The sequence below is a fragment of the Sceloporus occidentalis genome, unplaced genomic scaffold (genome assembly GCF_023333645.1).
Source record: "Sceloporus occidentalis isolate IW3139 unplaced genomic scaffold, rSceOcc1.0.p SCAF_3, whole genome shotgun sequence".
In the NCBI taxonomy this organism is placed as follows: domain Eukaryota; kingdom Metazoa; phylum Chordata; class Lepidosauria; order Squamata; family Phrynosomatidae; genus Sceloporus; species Sceloporus occidentalis.
The window spans coordinates 115207963-115225543 of record NW_028316983.1 but is presented as its reverse complement, the minus strand read 5'-3'; the positions used below and the strand labels follow the sequence as shown (position 1 = coordinate 115225543).

The 17581-nt window shown below is 43.9% G+C and overlaps 1 protein-coding gene across 1 annotated transcript; it reads right to left on the bottom strand.

Moving 5' to 3' along the window:
• Positions 1 to 4491: 4491 nt before the first annotated feature.
• Positions 4492 to 13071, bottom strand: RGS16 (regulator of G protein signaling 16). Its single transcript, XM_089515895.1, has 5 exons — positions 12953 to 13071; positions 8852 to 8944; positions 8405 to 8466; positions 7370 to 7536; positions 4492 to 6952 (listed from the first exon to the last, which is right to left on the bottom strand). Exons 1-5 carry the CDS (start codon positions 12994 to 12996, stop codon positions 6752 to 6754), a joined length of 567 nt encoding a protein of 188 aa, XP_089372021.1. The 5' UTR covers positions 12997 to 13071; the 3' UTR covers positions 4492 to 6751.
• Between the last annotated feature and the right edge of the window lie 4510 nt (positions 13072 to 17581).

The following is a 17581-nucleotide window of genomic DNA, read 5'->3' as shown; positions in this document are numbered from 1 at the left end:
TTCAAGCATCCACAGCTTGAAAATGCTTTTAGAATATATAAATTCCAGAAAGCAAACCTTGGTTTTGCCATTTTATATATTTTCTATGCCATTGTATTGAATAGGACTTGAGGATCCACTGTTTTTATTATCTACAGGGGTCCTGGAAGCGAACCCCAGCTGATAACAAGGGCCCACTGTACTATCAATCCCATTTTCATTTAAAACAATTCAAAACAAATTCTGGCAGGGAGACATTCAATTAATGACAACCCTTATGCCGAACTGGAAGTGTGCCTCTTCTAATCCAGAGAAATGGCCACCGATGTCCAACATGTACTCAGCCAAGGAAAGGAGCAAAGAAAAACATGTGCAGAAAATATAAAAATGGCAGAAGAGTGACAGAAAAGAAAGTTGAAGTGACAGAAAAGAAAGGAAACCCCAGAATCAAAATTCAGGAATCCTAGGAATTCCAGCACCATAAAATCAAGGGACTGCTGGTGGCCACATCCACCTGACCCTCGCCCATGGAGGCAGCTAGTGGACTCCCAAGAATGTAGACATGGACTCATTGCATCACAGTACATGCAGTGCAGCACCAAGCATCCTCCACATCCATCAGTCCAAGGCTCTTCCAGCACCAGCAGTAAGTTGCATGCAGCAGCCACACAAACTAATAATAACAATAATAAGCTTTATTTTTACCCCACCTCTCTTTCAAAAGCAATCAAGGCAGCTTACAATTAAAAGAATCCATACAAAATCCAATATCCCAGTTCTTCCCTCTCTCCTCTAAAACATGAATTAAACGAATAACCATTAAAATAATCCATTAAAATAGACAAAAATGAGCGAATAGGGCTACAGCGTATGAAGTGGGGTGGTAGATTCAGTTGGTGGCCGGGATTGCTATTCAGGAAAAGCCTAACGGAAGAGATCCGTCTTGACAACTTTTTTAAAGCTGTCTAAGGCCTGATACAGATTAGAAGAAAGAGGCGGCCAGAGGCCGTCCCTTTCTTCTCCGGATTGTTGCCACGATCCACTGCAAAAAGGAGCTCCGAAATGGAGCTCCTTCCCGTGATGCCGCCAAGGTTACATTTGCGTCCTGAGGCGTCGCGGTGATGTGCACTGCGCCTTTTGGACATGTCGCACAAGACATGTCATGGATGTGGGTGGCGCTACGTAAAGATGCTGCTGCCCATATGTGCTAGGGTTCTGGAGCATGCAGATGCTGCATGCTCCGGAACCTTAGAATTGGCCCCAGTCCGCCGCAAACTGGCGGTCTTTACTGGGCCTAAGCTGGTAATATGACAGATCTCCCCCGGCTCAATTGTACTCTCGTACAGGTGTTTCACTCTCCTTACACTGGTGACAAGCACTATTCGATTAAATGAATGCAATGCACACCACAAGACACCACCCAGTTCACACACTCCAGCCTCCTGGCACAAGGGTCATGAACCAGTCAGCCTAGCATTCTGGAGCTGATAGTGTTGGGAGACATTCAGCCTCCATTCCACAGCATTGTCCCAAGGCAGGTCAAGTGGGGTCAAACCAGACTGTTCTTCCAGTGCAGCTGCAGCCTTAGTGTCCCCCCCCCCCTCCCTTGCAGTCTTGCCACTTACTTCCAGCCCCTTCAGCGAGCAAAGCCAGAGCTGGCCTGAGGAGACAAGAAGGCAGCCTTGTTACTTTTCTTGTTACTTGTTGACAGAGGGAGAAAGAAAGGCAGTTTCCTCAGAGAGAGCAAGAAGGAAAAAGGAAATGCTCCTCCCAGACGTTGCCTGCTGGAGTTTCACTTTCCTTTTTACCTGCAGTGGGACACACACACACATACACAAAACTCACCGACTTTAGTTTGTTGGGTGTGTTTTGTTTGCTTTTGGAGGAGGAGAAGCTAATGCTGCAGGGTTTGGGCCTCTTCTCCCCAAACTGAGGGAGTTCCTTAGGCAAAGAGGCCATGCCAGGAGTCAGCTGTGTTAATAATAATAATAATAATAATAATAATAATAATAATAATAATATATTTATTTATTTATTTGTATCCCGCCTCTCCCTTTTTGAATTGTTGAGTGTTGGCCATTTAGTAAGTTCAAACATCCACCAAAGAGGGAAACCTTTATTGGCCAACCGAAATGCACAATATACTGGTCACACGCTTTTGAAGCTCCACGTGTTTCTTCATCAGGCAAGGTGTTACAAACCAAACAGGACAAAAATTAGAGATGTTAGTAAGATGCCTGCATTCTGCTATTTCTGTCCTTAGTTAAGATGGTATGGTTAAGTTAAGAGGGCAGGCATCTAACATCTCCAATTGTTTTTTTCTCCTGTTTAGTTTGTAACATCTTGCCTGATGAAGAAGCCAGTGGAGCTTCGAAAGCCTGTGACAATATTGTGCATTTCAGTTGGCCAATAAAGGTATCCCTGTTTGGTGGATTTTTGTTGGAATGCCTATCACACTGTGGCTGATTTCAGCATTAAAGAGAGATTAAAGCGCATTAAAAAGCATCCTGAAAATGAAGCGGAAATGACAAATAGATGTGCGAATGTTCCCAAGTGTTATCAGAAATGCATTGTTGCTGAAATCCTGAAAGTGAAAAGATGTGCATTAATGCTTGTGACCTCTTTAAGGGGGGTGGGGGTGGGGTTGTGCAACATCGTGTGAAATTGTTACACGTAATTACATGATTTTTCCAGGATATTCATGGGATACATACATTCCTGATCTCCTTTGTGTGAGTTTTTTTGGCATTGTTTTCCTTTGCTTCATCCTTTAAATACTTTACATTCCCTTAGGTTTTACCCTCCACCTATCCTTGGGTCATATCAAAATCCATAATTTTGGCCCCCAAACCTACCCTTGACTTATACATGAGGTCAACTTATAGTCAAGTATATACGGTACCTCCTTTCTTCCTGCATCGAGTGCAAGGCAGTTTATGACAAGTTAACCTACCGCTGGAGGGGCCAGAACATGAAAAATTTACTTTTGCTGACTGCATCTCCCAGATTTCTCCAGCTGGCATGGCCATTGGCTAGACAGTTCTAGAAAATGTAACCATGGCGCTTTACCACTCAAAAAGGGTGGTCTGCTGGCGCCTCTGCTTCCGCCACTGGGAAGCCGAAGCCTCTAAACGGCGAGGCTTCCCGACAGCCGAAAAAAAAGAAGCCGCAAAAAGCAGCTTCTTTTTCCGCCGCCATTATGGCATCGCAAAGTGCCAATGGCACACTTGTGGCATCATAATGGCACTGAGACGTGTGGACGCTATGTGTCCGCTACGTCAAAATGGCGGCACCCATGTAGAATGGGCGCCACCATTTTGTATGCTTTCAGCACATACTAGGGTTAGGGGCGTCCGGAAAGGACGCCCCTTTCTAACCCTAGTACGTGCCATGCACGTACTTTCCACCCATGCGGAATGGGCCCACGAAAGCAGTTTTTCCATTTTCTGGAAGGCTCTTAGCACACTCTTGAGTTGTGTTTCAGTATGTAATCCTGTTTCTATTAAACAGAAAGAAATGTCTGTTCTTAGGAACATTTCAAGAAAACCAATATTAAAGGGGTTATTTGGGATTTATAGGAAATGCGAAGAGCAGAGTAGGGTACATTTAGCAAATTCTGTACCTTACACCTTGTGTTTCAGATCACAGTATCTGTATCTTTTTGTGAAATTAAGCCAAGAATGAACCACAGTGGAACTGTTCATGCATTTTCCTTTGCATTTTCCCCAAAGGTAGTATCAAAGTGTTTTCTTTTTAAATTTTCAATAACCTAAGTTACCAGTGGGGTTCATGGGGAAGATTCCAGCCAAATAATTGAGAAGGGAAACTGAATCATATGCCGATTGCTGGGAGAGCTCTATGAAAGTCCAAGGAGTGTATGTGAAGCTCACCATGTTGCCCCAATTGAATGAACTGCACAAAGCAAAATGGAATGTATTTACTCTGAGAAGTGTTGCTGGTGGATGCAGTGCTCTCTTCCCATCCTCAAGAATTAGATTCTGGCCTCCTCCCCATGCATGAGGAAAAAAACATGCGTACTCAAGCCCCATTATAGTCAATGGGCCACATTGTATGTTCTTGTATCAGCATAGCCAGGTACACATTCTACCATTGATAACGGGGTGAGGCAATCCACACACCAGTCTGTGGATGACTAGCCCACAGATACAGCAGGCGCAGTGTGATTGTTTTAAAATAAAAACCAAAAAGTTTGAATTGGTCTTCACTAGCATTTGTATTACATCTGGAAAACAGATGCAGGATGTTCCAGTCAAGTATAGCTTTGGAATCTTGATCTGAACAGTATACAGCAGAAACAAAGAACCATCCAGATGTTGGTAGGCAGCAAATCACATTTCTCTCCATTGGCTGAGCAGCCTAGGATTGACAGGAGTTTCACTCCCACTTGTGACAAGCCATGCATTTGAACCCCAGTATGTAGTCAAATTATGTTGTATGTATTGTCTACAAGCTTGTGCTGAAGACTTCAGAAAACGGACTAGTTCACACATGTTTATGCTGTTTGGTCTTACCATTTTATTACTGAGTGAGACTCAGCAGAATATGGAACGCAACTCCAGTAGAAACCATTTGTATTTGAGTTAACATTGACAATATGAACATTATGTGTGCAGTTATTACACCGTGATGATTCACTCACACATGAATCGACGCTACAATCAATGAGTAAAGAACATACATTCATGAACCAGGCCAAAGTTTTAAATTGCTTAGTAGCTGTGCGTTTACAATTCTCCAGCCACTTTCTATACTTAAATCACATTAATAATTCTAGATAGGTTTATGCTGTGAACATACACTGTACTCAGCAGCCTGACAAATGAAGGAGACAGAATATATGGACAGATTCAACCAAACCAGTTTTCCAGACAGTTGAGACATATTCTTTTGCCACTAATGGTTACCCTTATTAATACAGGAGGCTCCAACAACCTTCCTTAGTATGCATTCACAATGTATGATAGTACATACAGGCATAGGCTTGCAGGAGGAAGCAGGTGTGGGCCTGTACCGCCATCCCACTTGTAATCTGGGACTCTTTCCATTACATAACAAGCGAGGCAAGGTGACCAGTGCAATATCACAGTGGCTATCCCACAGAGTGTCAAGACTAGTCTCGCATCTAGCACAGTGCTTGTTTCCAAGACTGCAATAATAGACTGGCTGCCACATGTGTAGTGGAAGGGATGCTATGTGAACAGCCTGCAACAGGGTACCAAATGAAGAGAAAGCTGGTTGCATGTGAATTAGTTCTTCCCCTGATGAGTAGGGACTATTTTTCTCCAGCTTGAAAATACCATTGACATTCTTTTAAACAGCATGCTGTTCCTCTGAAATCAAATCAATGGTTGCAAAAAAAATCTACTGGCTACATTGGCTACTATGGCTTTAGCCACATCGCCCTGATTTGGGTAGGATGCATCAGCTACATCTTTGTAGTTGATGGTTGATAGGCACAATGTATCTGTACATGGCTCCTGTATGTGCATTTTCAAAGGCCATGCATGATCACCATCCATTTCAGCAAGGCTTGCTATAGAAATGTTCATCCAGAATGAGTGAAGCCACAAAGGAATTCTGCTATAATAGGGAAATATATGGCTCTCCAACAATTTCTGGATTGTAACTCTCACTATTGTCTCCCTAATATCTTGCCACAAATGATTATTGACAAACATATACAGCTGGGATAGCAGAAACTGTTTTGGGCTAATTAACTTTATGCAGCTAGATTTTCAAGGTTGATCTGACCCTGTCTCCCCCTGTTTCTTTATCTCTTGGTAAGACATACTTTTTAACATATTGTACAATATTGTCCAATAGTCCATTTTCAACTGTAGGCTCCTCACTGCAATGAGTTGTCTGTAGCACCTGATTCTAAAGTGCTGTGCACTGATAATGCCCTACTCAAATAAATAGAACAATAAATATTATGCTACTAATAAATACAAATATAAATAATTAAAAATAGGTTGCATACAAGGCTTGGAGAAGTACAATATACTAAGTCCATGTGTCTTCCATAGATGTCATTGGAAGGAAGCTTGCCCAGCATAGCAAAAGACAAAGATATATGAATGCTGTTGGAACGAAGCAATGCAACATTCTTCTGTATGCAAACACAAAGCGATGCCAGTGCCATTAGGATGCTGAGCCCTGGAATGTCCAGCCAGCAGTGCAGAAGCATGCAGAGAGCTGAGGCAGGCTTCAGACGTTGACATGCACTGGGTGGAGATCACAAAGCCACATGTGCTATGAACAATTTGTAGCCTATGTGTGTTGATGAAGAAACTGGCTTTTTGAGAGTGGACAGACTTTGACTGGAGTAGGTAGATGGATCCACAAACATAGAACATTCAACAGTAGGTGGCAGTTTTCAAGGGGAATTCAACCTTCCCATTATTTTTTCAGCCGTCCTTTTGCTTTTTTTCCTCCTTTACCTGGAGAGCAAATTCATCCTTGTTCAAGATTCTCCAGTATTTTTCATCTGAGCTTGTTTTCTTCCACCTACCCTCTTTCTATTGAGATGCAGAGGGCTTCCCCTTCCTTAGGAGAGCTTCTGGGTGCATGGAAGCATTAAGAGGTCCCAGGCATCCAGGCCAGAATAAAATCCCAGCCAGATCTCTGCCACTCAGAAGCTCTTCCCACTTCCCACTCCAGCTCCAGCTCCTGATTCTCCTCTTTCCTTCCTTCTCTCAGGTCTCTTTCCCTCCCCCTCTGTGCAGTTCTAAACAATGATGCCAGGGAAGGCTCAAGTGTGCACAGGCTTGCCTGTTCTGTGGCTAGTCGCTTGTTCTGTGAGGTCTCTGTAGTAGTCAGATTTCAGAAACCTAGGATAAGAGTCCTTCTCCATCAAAGTGTGGGTTTTAGCTTGGGCTTCTTCAAAGCAATCAGAAGTGGCAACAGTAATGTTCCTCCTAGTTGCCTCTCTGGTTTCATGGTCAAGGTTCACCTGTAACAGAAGGACAACACCCTGTGACTAATTATTCGGTAACTTAATGGTGGCGTATGTGTATAAACATCGGATATGGTATGTGTTCCATTAGTGTATTTTGAGGGAAGAAATATCTTTTGAGCTTGCCTCAGTAAAGGCTTGCTGCGTCTGGATCTACAAAACACCCACAAACAGGAGGCAACATATTCAGCAATGAGAATCTGATACCTCATAAGCTTCTGGGGCAGTAGCCCTAGGATTATAAATGCATCGACAACAGAGTGCAAACTCACTTAGATCTCTTCTGATATGTTCATCATAAGGACAGTTTTCTCTTTCCCTTCCTTGGACCAGAACTGGCCAGCCCTTCAAATAGAGGACTGTCCTCCATGAAGTAAGATGTCCCTATAATTCATACCAAGAATGCAGACTCACCTCTCTGGGGGCTTCATTTTGGACAAAGTCTTCAAATATCTTGTTGGCTTTGGCTGCTAGTTTTGCTTTTGAGCGGGTTCTCTTAAACTCCTCACATGCTAGCCAGAATTCCAGATTCTCTTCACTGAACTCTGTTTTAAGGAATCCATGGAATGCTGCCACACCATCTGTGAACAAGGACAGGGGATATCAAGTTTAGTATGGGTATAAAATCACAACAGGATCATCCTCAAGGGCGGTGCTGTTGCTTAAACAATGCATTACATTACTTATTTGGCTTCCCTCTGCAGACAGCAACAGCTTTGGGATTAATATTTAGTGAGGAAATGATAAAGGGGAAAGGGCAGAACCCAAGCTAAGATCCTGCTTTGGATGCACTAAGGAGCCTTCGTGATGGCTGATAATTACATTAGAAAGAGCAGAATCCCAAACAAGAGAATCAGGGAAATGCTGGATGCTTGGACTACAGTGTAGCACCCCAAACTTGCGTTTTCCGTGTGATGGTTTTTGTAAGGCAACTGCTCTTCATAAATATGCCTGGAAAACTTCATTGCTCTTATTAGCATTTTGTGGAATGTGAAGAGATTACCAGTTTGTAGAGGGCCAAGATGAAGGAAAACCTATTAAAATATATGGTCACTAATCCCTGCTATTTATCTCTGTAATATTCTACTACAGGTTGAGTATCCCTTATCTGGATTTCCAAAATACTCCAAAATTGTCCACATGAGTAGCTGAAATAGTGACACCTTTATTTTTTGATGGTTCAGTGTACACACTTTTGTTTCATGTACAAAATTATTAAAAGTATTATTATAAAATTGTCTTCAGGCTATGTTTATAAGGTGTTATGTGAAACATGCATGCATTTCATGTTTAGAATTGGGTTCCATCTCCAAGATATCTCATTATGTATATACAAACATTCCAAAATCGGGGGGGGGGGGGGGGGGGTCCAAAATACTTCTGGTCCCATGCATTTTTAGTAAGAGAAACTCAACCTGTAGTACTAACGTGGAACATATGTATACTCACTTTTACTTTTCAGTAGATTATCAAAAGATTCCTTCCATCCAAGTACTTCCTCCAAGGAGTATCTAGAGAAGAAAAATGTTGAAATCAAATCAAAGGTGGGAATGGTCAAAGTAATGTGAGGGTGATCAGGAACAGAGTCAAAAGAGCAGCTGAGAACCCGAGTGTTGGTAAATTAAGAGAATGAATTCTTTTATTGTCTCCTGGGGATGCCTCCATCACTTCATTTAAAAAATTACTCATATTCTTTCAAATCTCTGGCAACTGTACCTATAAATCGGCTGAGAGAAACTGTACAGTCCTCCTTATTCTTGTTAGCCATAGGTGGGGTGGTGGTGGTTGGGACTGTTGTAGTTTTACTACTGCACTGCTCTGTTGTCCCTTCTGACATGGCTCTTTTTCCAATAGGGAGACACTAGGTCAGATCAGCTTGGTATTCTAGGTACTTACCTCTGTTTCGTAGCCTTGCTCAAGCTTCCAAATTTATAACCAAACTCTGATTTATGAAGAAGAATCCCCAAACGGGTCTTGAACTCCTTGGCTCTGAAAAAGATGAGAAAAGCAGAATGTCAAAATACTTTTTAAAAAGAAGAAAAGAAAAGAAAGTGCCCAGCAGATGGCAGCAGAATGTGTATGTGTGTTCCTTCACCATGAGAATTTCTCCTTTCAAGCTTGAGAATAGGGGGCCCGGGACTGCATCTGTACTGCAGAAATAATCCAGTTTGAGACTGCTTTAACTGCCATGGCTCAATGCTATGGAATTCTAGGAACTGTAGTTTGTTGGGGCACCGAAGATCTACATCTGTTGTACAGATGTAAGCTCTGGATTTAATCAAAGGGTTTTTTAATTACAGTTTTACAACTTTGTAGCAAGGGTGGGATTCATATACCCCTTCAGATACTGTAGGACAGATTAGCTTCCATCAGCTCTAGGCAGCATAGCCAATGTGTAAGAAAGAGGGCATCCAGCGATATTTGAAGGTCCATAGATTGGCAACCTCTTGCCTACAGATCTGCATCCACCCTTCCCTGTTCTAAAAGGAAAACAGGATCTAGGAAGCAGTGATTCCAGCTTATCTTTAATACTGAAATTCAAATATTTATTGGTGAGTTAGCTATTAATCTTTACAACATTTGGGACTCAACAGCACACTTTTGTTGCCTAAACTGTAGTTTCCTACAAGAGCTTCTCTTTCATTCATACCTTCATTTGTCCCATCTATGTTACAGAAGTCTTGGGAAGTCAAATTGTCACAGAGTACCCAGTTGTGAATGGAGAATTTCAGCCAAAAAGACCCAAGCATTTTGGGAAGCCACCTCAATGAATCTTTTATGTGGTCTAAAAGTTTTTGTGTTTTAAAACTTTGCTGTTTTCACTCAAGTGCTCTTTTCCTTTATAAAATTATGTGAGATTTTAGTGTTTCATGGACACGGATATGGTATCTTTACTTGTCTGGTACGTGTGTTCCATGGCATCTGTTCCTCAAATGCAAAGAGACTAGAGTACCACAATGTACACAGAACTATTTGCCTGTTAGCCATCTGTTGCAGAGACCAGTTCCTTTCCGCCTGAAACATATGGCACCTTTTAGCTGCTTCCTCTTCTCTGATCCCTCCCTGAAAGACTGCTTGGTCTGGTGCCCATTGAGAAGCTCTCCCACCCTTCATACTCTCTCAGGTTCAACAGCAATAGAATTAAACCCAGAGGTTTCCCCAGAGATCTAAAGGGAATTTGGCAGAGGTGTGGGACCCAGATCTGTGGTTTGTTCTCTGCCACATCCTCTGATAGAAGCACTCCCAAAAGCCTGTAACACCTCCTTTGCCACTGACAGAAACCAATGTAAGGTGGCGGGATAGAAATGTCTCTGATGGGTCTTGATCTTTTCTGTAGGGGTGTGTGTGATTGAGAGTGAGAGATTTGCAGTTGTAGAAGCCCCACATTCCTGGTTGCAGTAAAGCAAGGTGGGCAAACTAAAGCAAGTTGTTTTTGTGACCCTCGGAACTCATGGGCTGCATTTCTAGCCGGAAAAGGAGTATATTGCCACTCCTAGAAGCTTCCAGGACCACAATTTGCCTGATGTAGTGATTTGAGTGTGGGACTGCAACTCTGGAGACTAGGATTTGATTCCCACTCAACCATGAAACCCAATGGGTGATTTTGGGCAAGTCACATGCTCTCAGCCTCAGGGGAAGACCTTAGCAAACCTCCTCTAAACAAATATTGCCAGGAAAATCCCATTAATAGGTTCACCTTAGGGTTGCCATAAGTCAGAAACAACATGAAGACACACACCACACGCACACAAACCTCCTCTCTGGCACTGTCTCACAGGGAGAAAAACTGTTTTTCAAAACCACATATAAACCTCCAGACACAGTGTTGCTGTTGATGTTCTGTTACAATTTTGGCAGTCCTAGGTGGTCTGTGGAGGGTCTCAGGTAAAACCTGGCCCTTGGACCTCTTGTAGTTACCCAGTGCAGAAATAAGCATAAGAAAGAGGTTGCCTGAAACAGTATTATTACCCATGATGACAGAATGGTTTGTCAACATGCGGAAATCCAGTGTGCCTCTACTTTGGGTAGAGCTCTGTATAGGAACGTGTATCTACCAACCTTACAAAGGGATCAGTCCCTGTTTCAAGGTGATTATAACTGGAAAGGCTTACTATCCTGCATTACTGGAAAATGTTCCACATCGCACTCTTCAACTGAAACCAATCTCAGGTTGCATATCATTTACAAATATCCAACCCCTTAACTTGTCTCAGGCTCTTTCTCATTTCCTTTTGCCCCATGGACAAAATGTAGAATGAAAGCTCCTCCAGGCAGGCACCTTATGGGTTTGGAGTGTTTCTATGCTTCTATTACTGTAAAACAACCTGTTAACACTGTAGATCTAGCAATAACTACAACCACTTTTTCAGACAGCACAAAGTTGAGTCGGTGCCCACCACCCCCTCTGATACCACTCTTCCAACTGTCCCCAGAATGAATAGACATCTTGCTTTCTCAGACATGTCCTCCATTTTAGCCTTCTGTCCAGGATGAATTCCACAGGGTCCTCCATTCTGAGCACGACTAAGAAGCACGAATGTATAATTATATGAGCATTTTCAGCTTTTATTTGGGAACGCCCCACATTTTTCTCAAATGCCCTACATTTTGCTGTGCCTTGTCCTCCTCTGGGATTAAGGCATCTGGTCACCCTGACTATGCCACTCTGCTTGCCACTGTCCAAAACTCTGTAGCCAGAGCTGCCTGGTTTTGGGTTCTCTGGCAACAAGCAACCTGCAGCACCAGCAGCAATGCTTCCGCAATGACACATGAGGTGCCTCCCCACTTGGTGCATCACTGCGACACTTTAGGAGATGGCTGCCTGGCGCAACGGGGTCTATTCTTAGCACACCACCTCTGGCTGGCGCGTGGCAGGAATGCTAATCACCCAGGAAGGAGGCTGTTGGCAGAGAGAGAGAGAGAGAGAGAGGGCTCTTGGAGGACTGCACTGCAAAAACAGGTGGCCCTCGGGGGCGAAATCTTGGCTCCATCCTAACACTCAAAGGCCTTCCTCTTAAGCAGCTGGTCCACAATATATGCAGCAGGTGCCCCTCTACGAAGAGATACAGAACAGGTACCTAGTAAACAACAGTGAATAGCAGCAAGACACATTCTAGGATAGAGAGATCATTCTCTTCCCTTTATTATCATATCATAGAATGATATAGAGTTGGAAGAGACCACAAGGGTCATCCAGTCCGACCCCCATATTATTAGCAATAAAAATATAATAATAGATAATATAAATAATAAAATATATTACTATTATTACTTCCTACCTCAACAGCGCACATTAAAAACATTAATTTAAACACACCACCGTTCGAAGGACGGACGAGACCAATCAACAAAGCACAACATCAGTTCAAAACAGATCAAAAAAGGGTATTCCTACCCAGAAGGCTGAAGAGTACAAAGTTCAAAGAAGAATCCAAAAGTCAAAGTAATTGCTTACTTTGAGCTATGAAAAGGCAATGTTTTAAATAAACATGCAACAACTTCAAAGGACAGATAAGACAAGTCACATTTTAAAACCATCTCAAACTAGATGTACATTTTAAAAGAGCATCTGGATAAGCCTGCTTGGAGGAGACTCCATGCTGTTTTATTGTTGGCTTCCTACAAACTAAGCTTTCACAAACTTGCTTCTTGTTGTTGTGTGCCTCCAAGTCAGTTTTGACTTATGGGCGAAGCTACCATGGGCTTTCCTGGCCAGAGAGTGTCTGCAGAGGGGGTTTGCCATGGCCACCGCCCCTGAGGCTGAGAGAGTGTGACTTGCCCAAGGTCACCTTGATGCTGGAGGTGGGGGGGGGGGTTGAAGTATCCCAACACTCAAACCACTACAGTGCTTTGGTGCCACAACACACTGCATTGCTCAGAACTCCCTAGCATGGAGCCAGGGCAGTTCAAGCGGTCTCAAACCGGGTTATCTCCCGTGTAGATGCACCAATCAAACGATCTCCCCCCCCCCCCCCCAAGGTTTCCCAAGCCTCTTACCTCTCCAAGCAGCTGGCAGGCAGCGCAGCCAAACCCTGGCACATGTTGAGAAAGCGAGGGGCTGCTTTGCTTTCAAGTCTGGGTGGCACTGCAATGCAGAGCTCCTTCCTCTTGAGCTGTCTGAGTGAGACTGGGTCTGGGCTGCCGGGTGTGGGGCTTTTATAGGGTCGGAGGGGGCGTGGCTGGAGGCACTGGGAGGCTCCTCCCCTTGAAGCCCCCTCAGCCCTTCTCCTAAAGGCACTTTAGAGCTGAGGAGAGGGAGACACAGGGGCTTGGGCTGCTGGGAGGGGAAAAGGGGTTTGTCTGTGACCAGGAGGACCAGGTACCACAAAATGTGGGACCTTCCAGGAAAATAGAGGACATGACCAACTCAAAACTCAAAAAACACCCCTAGAAATGTAAATGTAAACCCCATATAGACCCAATAAAATGGAGGACATGACCAACTCAAAACACATTGCCAGAAATATAAACCCATGCTTCTGAGTCAGGCTCAAAATGGAGGACACCTTTCCTTTTTGGAATCCCTCCTGGACTGGAATATAAGAAAGGTCCTGGAAAAGGAATTGGTCTGGTTGTGTGTGTGTGACTAGAATACAGCCCTGTGGTGCTTTTGAGTGCTGGAATATGGGCTAAGGTCCCAACCACACTGCAGGAATAACCCAGTTTGGAACTGCTTTAACCGTCCTGGCTCAATGCTAGGGGACCCTAGGCATTGTAGTTTATTGTGGCACCAAAGCTCTCTGACAGAGAAGGCGGGATGTCTCACAAAAGTATAGTTCCCAGAATTCCCTAGCACTGAGTTAAAGTGGACCCAAACCGGGTTGTTTCTGCTGTCAGTGCTGTGTGATTCGAAGCTAAGACCAGGGTTCAAATTCAGGCATGGCCATGAGACCCCACCTTGGGCAAGTTCTACTCTTTCAGCAAGGGCCATGGCAAACCCCCTCTGACGAAACCTGCCGAAGAAACACCATGGCAGGGTCACCAGAAACAACCTGAAGGCACACAACAACAACAAGAGCAACATGGCATGAATAATCTTACTTGCACTCTTTTTAAAAAAAAAAGAGGAATAGGAAGAGGATGTGACAATTGAGTCTAAGCACGCTGGCCAAGCAAGGGCTACACTCCAAGCTTGGAAAAGTCACTTTTCCATTATAATTTTTGGCATCCCCCAGCCGACATGGACCGAAAACCTGCAAAACAGTGATACTTTTATTGGGCCAAAATGTACAAAGTACATGTCGCAAGTTTTTGAAGTTCCACTGGCTTCTTCGTCAGGCAAAGATATTAAAAATCATATAAGAGGGGGGAAATGAAAACGATGTTAGTCCCATGTGGCTGTTCTCAGTTCAGGTATTGGAGGGACATTCATGCGGGTAGCGCCTTCCACCTCCTCGCCTTGTAGGTAAATGTGTTTTGTGCCTTTTGGTTGGCCCAATAAAGGTATCATTGTTTTGAGGATTTTGGATGTTCTTGTACCTTGCTACATGGCAAACACAGCTACCCCTAGATATGTTTTGTAGACTGAAAAGGAAATAGTTCCAGGTTCTGGTCAAAGGAAGCATCACATTATTAGTCTTTGCCTTGATTTTGGGAGCAATTGAATCCTTCCGATTGGGACCAGTGGTTTTTGACTTGTTCATAAATGAGAACTTCCCTCCCATTGCATATAATAGGCAGTGTGTGTGTGATTCAAGCCCTCTTTCACACTATAGTCCCAGTCTACCTTGCTTCCCACCACCCTGCTTTGCAGCAGCTAGTTGTTTTTGAAGAAACCCAAATATGCAAGTGCAAAAAAACACAACAAATTCCATGACTAGTTTGGCTCCAAGGAGTTTCATTAAACCAGCAAGACCAGTTTCCAAGTAAACATACCTCAGACCAAGGTGCAGAGCAGGGTTGGGGAATATTTGGTCTTTAAGATAGCTCAGAAAGTGGTGGGGTCCCCTTCTTTGGAGGTTTATAAACAGAAGCAGGGTGGTTTTGATTGTGTGTTCCTGCATTGCAAAATGGGGTTGGACTGAATGGCCCTTGTGCTCTCTTCCAGCTCTATGATTCTATGTATCTCAGATGGCTGATGATAAGAATTATGGGATTGGCAGAATGAAATACCAGAGGAGCCAAAGGTTGCCAGCCCCTGCCAAAGTGTCTCTGGTGTTGTTGTGAAGGTCATTCCAGTATTTCTGCATGACACATTTCCATAAACAGGAGACATTGCCATAACGTGATTAAAGTGGAATCATAGTGCTATAACTGTGTAGTGTAAAAGGTCCCTGGAGATGTGGTTATGAGGTTAGGGCCATCAATGGCAGTGTTGTGTGCCCTCACGTTGTCTCTGACTTATGGTTACCCTAAGGCAAATCTACCATAGGGTTTTCTTGGCAAGTTTTATTCAGAGGAAGTTTTCCATTGCCTTCTGACATCCCCAAGGTCATCCAGGTTTGTTTTTTTTTACATAGCCAAGTCGAGATTCGAGTCCTGATCTCCAGAGTCCTAGTCCAACATTCAAACCACTCCACCACACTGGCTGAATGGCTACTAGTCAGGGATGCATGGCTACATATCATCTCCAGTATCAGAAAGTGCAAAGGCTGGCTTACTGCTGAACATAAAGACAACAAAGATATTGACCACAGATTCAAACTAGACAATGAGGAAATAGAAATAATGAAAGAGTTCTCATATCCGGGATCAAGCAATGATCGGAATGGGGACTGCAGCCAGGAAATCAGAAGAAGATTAAGAAAGGGCAGGGCAGCTATGAAAGAACTAGAAAAGATCCTAAAATGCAAAGACATACAACTCAGCACAAAAGTCAGAATCATACAAGCCATTGTATTCCCTATTACTATGATGGATGTGAGAGCTGAACAGAAAGGAGGAAAATCAACTCATTTGACACAGTAGGGTCACTGAGGTGGGGGGTGCGGACTGCACCGGGTGACACCCAAGAAGGGGAGTGACACCAGGTCAACTGCCCAGGTGCTCTGGGGGCTGTGCCAGCTCCCCCCACCCCTGTTTGGGTGGTGCTTGGGGCCATGGGGCCCCCAGAAACCCCACTGGAAGTCTGGGGCTGGAAGCCCTGCCCCCCGGAAGCCCCATCGGAAGCCCTGGGTCAGAAGCCCACTTTCCTGCATTGGGTATAACCCAGTGCAGGATCTCCGTTGATTTGAGATGTGGTGCTGGAGAAGAGTGCTGAGGATTCCATGGACAGTCAAAAGGACAAACAAATGGGTCCTAGAGCAGATCAAGCCAGAAATATCCCCAGAGGCCAAGATGGCAAGGCTTAGATTGTCATACTTTGGACACATCATGAGAAGGCATGAATCGTTGGAAAAGACAATAATGTTAGGAAAGTTGCAGGGAAGTAGAAAGAGAGGAAAGACACATGCTAGATGGATGGACTTTATTAATGAGACCATGAATATGAGGTTGCAGGAGCTGGGCAGAGCAGTAGAGGTCAGGTGGGCTTGGAGATGTCTCATCCATAGGGGTGCCATGGGTCGAGATCAACGCAAAGGCAGTTAACAATAACAAAAAAGAAGAAGAGGCAAGCATACTCCTTCCCTGCTTGTGGACTTCCCATAGACCATTGATTAGCCACTGTGGGAACAGAACATCACACAAGATAGGCCTCTGGTCTGATACAGCATGATCTTTTTTGTTGTTGTTCTTTTGTGACATTTTGTTTTGGTCCTGACGAAGGTTTCATTTTGTCTAGCTGTGCATTTTGGGCTTCTAAAATATTGGTTTTGGGGGCAAGGCCCTTTTACTGTTTTGATTCCCGTCCCTCTCCTGCGGCTCTTTAAATTGCATTGTTTATTTTTCTAGCTTTTTAAAATGTTGTTAACTTCATATTTTGTCAGCTGCCCCAAGCTTTGAAGGAAGCGAAAAATAAAAATAAATGATAACCAAGTTCTATTGCATGGAAAAATTCTCCTGAAACAGATGAAAACCGAGGCCTGGTATGTACATGCAGCAGGATGAGAAGGCAGAATCCTGAGGTGTTTGAATGAATGGACTGTATGTATCAGAGGGCTGGGAGGGGGTGGCACTTTTTATCACTTATGCAGAAACTGCCCATCAGTGCTCCACCACTCCCTTCCCTGCTGTGTTAGTTTTTTTTTCCCCTGCAGAGATATATTCTTCTTTTTAAATTGTTTGCAGCTGTTTTAGACTGCAACGTTCCTTCCCCATCTGAGAAGGGGATTGTTGTTGTTGTTGTGTGCCCTCAAGTTGTTTCCAACTTATGGGCAACCCTAACCTGTTTTTTTTTTTGGGGGGGGGGGAGCAAGATTTGTTCAGAGGAGGTTTGCCATTGCCTTTCCCTGAGGCTGAGAGTGTGTGATTTGCCCAAGGTCACCCAGTGGGTTTCATAGCCAAACTGAGAATCAAACTTTGGTAACTAGAGTTGTAATCTAGCACTCAAACCATTGTCCAAGTGGTTCTCAAACTTCAGCTCTACAGGTGTTTGAGATTTCAGCTCCCAGAAGCCCCAGTCACCTTGACCTACAGTCAGAAATTCTAGGCACTGGAGGACCTGGACACCTGGACCAAAGTTTGAGGACCACCACACTATGCCATGCTGACACTTTAAAAATGGGTGAACATTGCTTCTTCCTTCAT

Excerpts from the sequence above, each read along its gene's own strand:
- RGS16 (XM_089515895.1), bottom strand. The coding sequence starts at position 12,996 with ATGTGCCAGGGTTTGGCTGCGCTGCCTGCCAGCTGCTTGGAGAG. Across the intron at positions 7,537-8,404 it reads TAATCTACTGAAAAGTAAAA|ATGGTGTGGCAGCATTCCAT; the intron begins GTGAGTATACAT and ends CCTTGTTCACAG. Across the intron at positions 6,953-7,369 it reads AAAATGAAGCCCCCAGAGAG|GTGAACCTTGACCATGAAAC; the intron begins GTGAGTCTGCAT and ends CTTCTGTTACAG.